The sequence below is a fragment of the Cololabis saira genome, chromosome 5 (assembly GCF_033807715.1).
Source record: "Cololabis saira isolate AMF1-May2022 chromosome 5, fColSai1.1, whole genome shotgun sequence".
Classification (NCBI taxonomy): domain Eukaryota; kingdom Metazoa; phylum Chordata; class Actinopteri; order Beloniformes; family Belonidae; genus Cololabis; species Cololabis saira.
The window spans coordinates 15,250,310-15,257,007 of record NC_084591.1 but is presented as its reverse complement, the minus strand read 5'-3'; the positions used below and the strand labels follow the sequence as shown (position 1 = coordinate 15,257,007).

Genomic DNA, 6,698 nt, shown 5'->3' with positions numbered 1-6,698 from the left:
AGTAACGAGAAGATCTACTAGGAGCTTTCTCAGTTCATAGCTGCTCGCGGCTTGAATCTGAATCTGAATATACTTTATGATATAAATAGTAATTTGCCAATGTTAAAAACATTTCTGCTCCAAACATTTTTTGCTCCAACAAAATTGTCCATCGCTACTTTATAATTATGGCTTTAAAAACTGCAATTTTGTCTTTATGAAGTCTGATCTTTTTCTTAATTTCTTTTGTTTTAATTCCGAGAGACAGTAGTACATAATACTGTGGGGGGTCAGTTAGTGTGTAATAACTGTGTACTAACCAGGACAGTGCAATAACTTGTGCAATAAGATGACACTTTTTCTATTCATATAATTATTTTTATAGCACTTTGTTTGTACCCTTTATTTCTATTTATTTTTATCTTTTTATCTTTTATGGGTGTTTGGCTTTTTGGGGTGTTTTGTAAATGTGTGAATGTGATGGAGATGTCAATTTCCCTGAGGGAACCTCCCAAAGGGATTAATAAAGTCATCTGAATCTGAATCTTAATCTGAATACATGTTTTCATCAGAAATGAAGAAATCAAAAATTAAGAAATATATGGCAAGAAGACGGAATATGTTTACAAGTGTACAGAGAGAGTTTAACAGGAGCAAGACTCAAAAACAAATAGGTCTGTGATGGATGCAGCAGGTGGCAGTAATGCGACTCTTCCACTGCTGGCAGCTGCCCTAAAGTCTCAAAGAAGAAACTAACCGGTCTTTCATTGTTATGTTGTTGCTGGATGATAAAAAACAAGCTTACATCACCATGTTCGGGCTTGGTTAAATAATTGGAGACAGTTATTTACAGAAGCCGCAGCCGTGTCCTCGGAGAGGTAAGTGATGGAGCCCAAAGGAAAACACTGAGGATGAGACTGTAGATGAGGGAAGCAGTAATTGATCAGTAACATGGCTATGGAAAAATATTCACGTTTTCTTGGACGTTTTGTCCTTTTGCCTTCAGAGAGCAGAATCCCATAAAGACGATAAAAAAACAAACCTAAATGTCATAATAAAGCAATTTGCACGGGCTAAGCCTAACTGTGTCGTTCGCGTTAACCTAAAGGAAAGCAACAATTTTATTTAATTGTGAAATTTTACTTAAGATATCCCCCCCACGCATAAGAATATAAGTGAGACATCTTAAATGTGTGGAGAGTCGGTCAAGAGCTCCGTGTTTTAATTTTCTGCACAAAAAAGCATTTACACAACATTTATCAATGTATTTTCTCTCTTGAATGCAGGGGACGGGGGAGCCATGGCGCCTGCGCAGTCCGTCCTGGCGGCTGCAGTGTGCATCCTCATGATAACAGAGCTGCTGCTGGCCAAGAAGGACTACTACAACATACTGGGAGTACCCAAAAGTGCCACAGAGCGACAGATAAAAAAGGCTTTCCACAAGCTTGCTATGAAATATCACCCAGATAAGAACAAGAGCCCAGATGCTGAAGTGAGATTCAGGGAAATTGCTGAAGGTAGAGTTGATATATTATGCTGAGATCAATATATTTCACACCTATAATATACTTAGAATAGTATTTTGGTTTTCTAGTGGCGTTTTGCTGCTACACAAATGGGGAAACTGTTTTACAGTGCGTCCGAAATGCCATACTAAACAGTATATACTAAAAAGTATACTTAAGTTCGCACACTTTTGAGTAAATATCAGTAGTATGCATTAACTCGGACGTACTATTGCTGCTATGACACGTCACTTCCTCCCAACGTGTCATAGCAGCAGTAGCAGCGCTCTGCTTTTTCCCTTTTATCCTGGCCGAAACAAGATGACATTGTATAATATTATTATATACGAATATTATAATATTAATATTATATAATAATATTATTATACTTAATATTTTACTTATGACATATACGTATCACTTAGCAGCCAAACACCGCTGCATTGCATTGTGGGAAGTTTCTGCTTGGCTAGTGTCAATCAATCCATACTAATAAATTTCTCTGGAATGAGTATGGATAGCGCATACTATTGTGTACGTACTAATGTTACGGACGCACTAAATCCCACATATTGTATTTTGCATACTCATTAGGGTGGAAGTATGCAATTTCGGACGCAGCCTTAATCTTTGCTTGGTTAAATAATTCCAACATGTGGTTAGATTTAGTTTTATTGTGTCTCAGCTTGTCCCTCCATTTCAGGATTAAAGACAGAATGAGACGGAGGAAAGTATCATGACATGTTTTGTCAGAGAGCTGGGCCATCCTGTCTCCACTTTAATGAAGCCATATTCATAATGGCGGTTAAAAATGTGAAACTTTTGTTATGTTATTTGTTATGTTCTTATGTCCACTCTCCTCCAAAGAGGTTGACACTCGATAAGGGAACGTTTTTGATCCGCTGGAGACCCTGTTTCAGTTTATCAAGAAAGCTGCTGTTGTTTAAAGTTTGAAAGATAAAACCAAAAACATTTAAACACATGGATGAAGTTGCACACATTCGCTCAATAATTTGCTTTTCTGGGTCTCTGCACATCTATTCCAGATTCAAAAAGCCTATATCAAATTATTGTTACCGGATAATATGCCGTGGTTTTGCTCTCTTTCCGCGTGACCTTGGCTCCCATGTGGAAGGTTTCAGATGCGGATTGCTGCCAAGCACTAATCATGTTTCAATTTTGCTCCAAAGAAAATCCAATCTCTGAATTTGCGATAGAGGTAGCGCTGTAGTGGGGCTGGAGTTTCCATTGAACAGTGTTTTCCGAATAAGCATAATTCACGTAACTCTCCGTCGTCCTGAAAGTCTTCCCTTCAAAACAACAAAAAAGTGAATCTCATCATTGAAGAACATGGACAAAAAAAAACATCTCTAGTCTTTGATGAATTGTTGAGATTGCTGCTACTGCTGTTGAGAAAATAGTCAGATTATGAATTCAGCGGATGATTATTCAGAGGTAAAGCCTTTATGTAATGCATAATGTTTAGGTAGTGTTATAACACAACTGCATCGTATTCATGATGTTAAAAACAGCTGGAAATTAGATTTTGATTGCTTTAGTTTGACAGGCTACATTACATCCGAGTTAGAGTTGGGAAATGTGCAAAAATGATTCCATTACACTTTTGCAGCAAAGTGCATTATCAGATCGCCTGAAAAACCAACTCATGAAAGTGCAATATTTGGGAGTTTTTTCAAATTTAGAGCCGTTTCCATTACAGGTCGTTTTTGATACTTGGATTTTGTGCGGATCTAGGGGTAATGGAAACACGGCTACTGCCTGCTCGGCATGATTTGTAGGATTACAAGTCAAAGGGCTGATGGTCATGTTAAAATCATGCTTTTATCTGAGGGTTTAAAGACATTACTTTCCATGTCTGGAAAGTAGTGCCAAGGCCTTCACAGGTTAACAATGTTGATATCATTGATGTATGATGGGTGTGCGATTAGCGTTATTGTTGCAGTAGCGTGCATGGAGACGTTCTCCAGCATAGAGTTATAATGTTAATGTACATTTCAGATTGTTTTGGATTTAAGAAGAACTCACAATACTGAGGACGTATTTTAAAATAATCCCCCATTTAGTCTAATAGATGGCTCCGAAATGTCCATGAAGTTTTCAATTGACATATGGGGACTCCAAATCTGACAGCATGTGATTAATTTAATGAAAATTTGAATTAATGTCATTCTATAACTAAATTCTCCCTGTGGGTGGGTGTGTTTTTCATTCTGAAATGGACGAGTCTTGTCAGAATAAAAAATGTTTCATAATTTATATTATTATAGAACAAATTTGGGTTTATTAACAATGTTTATTAAATATTTTCTAATGTCAATACTAAACTCCTAACTCGTTTTTTTTTTCTCCTTACGCAGCTTATGAAATTTTATCAGATGAGACCAAAAGAAGAGAGTATGATCAGTTTGGTGATACTTCATACTTCGCCAGGGAAGGCCAAGGCAGAGAAAAACGAGGAGCCCAACAACCTTTCACCTTTAACTTTGATGACATGTTTAAAGATTCTGACATCTACAGCCAGAACCGGCACGCCCGTCAAAGAAAGCAGTTTGAGGAACACTCCAGGTCCCACAAGGAGTCCCACAGCAAACACAAGAGACAATTTCAAAGTGGTTTCGGTGCAGGTATCTTTGATGACATGTTTGATGACATAGAGAGAATGTTTACTTTTGAAAGACACAACAAACAGACTGAAAGTAGGTTTCATGGAGCATCGAAGCAGCACTGTAGGACTGTAACCCAGCGCAGAGGAAACATGGTGACCACATACACAGACTGCACGGCATCGTAAAAAGGATTTATGACTTAAAATACAAAACAAATGCTGTGGAAAAATGCAGTGTTGTTGTAAGCTCACATTCAATTTTATCTATACACTTTGTTCTCTTTTTAAGATGCTCCCTAAATATATTTAAGAATTTATAAACGATTGGAGTCGTTATCTGTTTACTGATGTCAGTTTATAGGGAGTGTTTCCTATATTTCTTTAAAGCACCTTCTTTCAGGAATGGACTTCAGAAAAGTTACAGCTATGAAAAGTCTGGCTCAGTATAACCCAGGAATGAATTTGTCAGGCCACTGTTAGCTATTCATAAAGGCCATTCCCACCAAGAACTATGAATGAGAGCATCCATACGGATGAACGATAATGTTCTGTGATGTTACGCATGTGCACTGGCCTCAAGCTGTAGCCATCCTGCAAAATGAACTTTTCGGGCTGCTGCCACTGTTTTGTGTTGCACAGAAAAAGAAAGCATCCATGCAAAGTCTCAAAGCAGTACAACGGAACTTTTGACACTTTTAGTCCAGTGAGCCTCCCTACAAACATGGTGGTCAAGTCACTTTTATGTTGCCGTTCAATTAGTTGGTTCGGTCTCTTAACTTGGTAACAATCCAGTTTTTCCTCTTCTGTCATTACTTTCTTGAGTCTCTGAATCGTCTCTCCCATAATGCCCATTGAAGCTCTGGGATTTAGTTTCATTCACTGTTGATGTGGGACATAGTGGCATACATGATCCACAGTTGGGCCAAAACAGACCCAGGACGGTAGTCCAAAGTTACTAAGGCTGGTTTTTGCCAATAGCAGAGACAGAAGACTGACGGGTAGAAATAGTTACTTACTTTCTAAAAGTCAGCAAATGTTCCTTGAAATTACATTAAAACTGATATTTTAACAGCAAAAAGAAAATTCCTTTGTGCTGCTTTAAATTTGAGTTATATTTACCAATATTTTTTTATGCTTCTTGGTGTGACTGGCCCTTGATACTACGTTGGTCAGTTTTTAGTTTCTTTGTGCAGAAAAAAATACAGCAGTTCGATGTGTTTTGCTTACTATTGTCAAATGGACATCAGCTTTCACAAAAGCCCCCCCCCCCCATGTTTTCATGAATATCTTGTGTATTGCTGTTTGTTTGTACTACTTGAAACATTTCTATGCTCTACAGTGCCAGCAATTTTATTTTTTCACGATTTGTTATCTTATCCATTGTGGTTAAACCACTATTATCACTATGTTAAAGTAACTGTAATTGTGAAAGTGTGAAACAGAAAATACACCACAAGGAAGGAGGACGTACAGTTTTAGAGAAATGTTTTCAGTCCCATCCGTGTGAAAATAGTTAGATATAGAAGGGTCATTCATTATGATGAGTATAATTATGCTTTTATTTACAGTTTTAGTAATGGTTTCTAAAATAGTTTACCGATTGCTGAAAATGACAGAAGATTGCTGTTCAACTTCACATGAAATGTTTAGTTGTTATTTCATTAGGTCCCTATTTGCATAAGGAACTAAGATTAGAGGACAGTGGGTTATTATCAATATGTAAATATTTCCACTTTGAAATCAAAGTATTGAATCTGAATGATATGACCATAAATAATCAAATGTTGATTATTTTGGTTTCTAAATGGGCTGTTGGACAAACCATGAAGATGTTCTGTGTTTGGTGAAACTTGCAGGCCTGTTCCACTGTCAGCTGGTCACAGTGCCGCCTGAAGGCAAAAGCTTCGCTTATTTGTGTTATTTGGCATATTTGTGTTGATGCGGCTTTTTTCTGCTTATAGGCACACTGAATACTAAAGTATTGAAGAAATGTTGGATGTATACACACAAGCAGGAGATCCTGTATATGATCTGCATCTGAAGATATCCATTTGTTGACAATTGTGATGAAAGCACTATCAGCGCTCTCATCCAGTATCATCTGTTCTCTCATTCCCGACTGTGTGTTGTGCAATATTTTTCATACTTTTCATTATGTTGTAAAATGGCACTTTAATTATTTTTTGTAATAAATCGTAGAACTCTTCATTGTATTTGTTTATTTTGTATAAGAGCAAAGTGTTGGGTATTCTGTTTAAGAAAAGGTGTTGTGCCAAATGACCAAACAATGACAATGACAGAGTTTTAATTTTTGACCAAAAAAATCTTCCTAAGCATAGAATAACTAATTTTAATAGGTCAAAATCCTGAGAAGATATTTGTAGAAAAGCTAGAAAAATCTTACATGAAGTAGTGGTATACCATGAATGAATGCGTTGTTAATGAATTTTGCAGTCACATATTTTTGTCTACAATAATTTGGGTCTTCAACATTACTACACTGGCACACAACACTGGACGTAAAATAGTATAATCCGTTTGGATTAGCGGCTTTGCTTGACTACATAGTCTACATAAATAAATACATG

The 6,698-nt window shown here is 37.0% G+C and overlaps 1 protein-coding gene across 1 annotated transcript; it reads left to right on the top strand.

Annotated features, from left to right (window-relative positions):
- The first annotated feature begins 755 nt into the window (after positions 1–755).
- Positions 756–6,316, top strand: dnajb9a (DnaJ heat shock protein family (Hsp40) member B9a). Its single transcript, XM_061722482.1, has 3 exons — positions 756–857; positions 1,266–1,496; positions 3,863–6,316. Exons 2-3 carry the CDS (start codon positions 1,280–1,282, stop codon positions 4,294–4,296), a joined length of 651 nt encoding a protein of 216 aa, XP_061578466.1. The 5' UTR covers positions 756–857; positions 1,266–1,279; the 3' UTR covers positions 4,297–6,316.
- The last annotated feature ends 382 nt before the right edge of the window (positions 6,317–6,698 follow it).

What these genes read in the sequence shown, in the direction of transcription:
- dnajb9a (XM_061722482.1), top strand. Translation starts at nt 1,280, where the DNA reads ATGGCGCCTGCGCAGTCCGTCCTGGCGGCTGCAGTGTGCATCCTCATG. An exon ending in ATTCAGGGAAATTGCTGAAG is followed by an intron (nt 1,497 to 3,862) that starts GTAGAGTTGATA and finishes CTCCTTACGCAG; the next exon opens with CTTATGAAATTTTATCAGAT.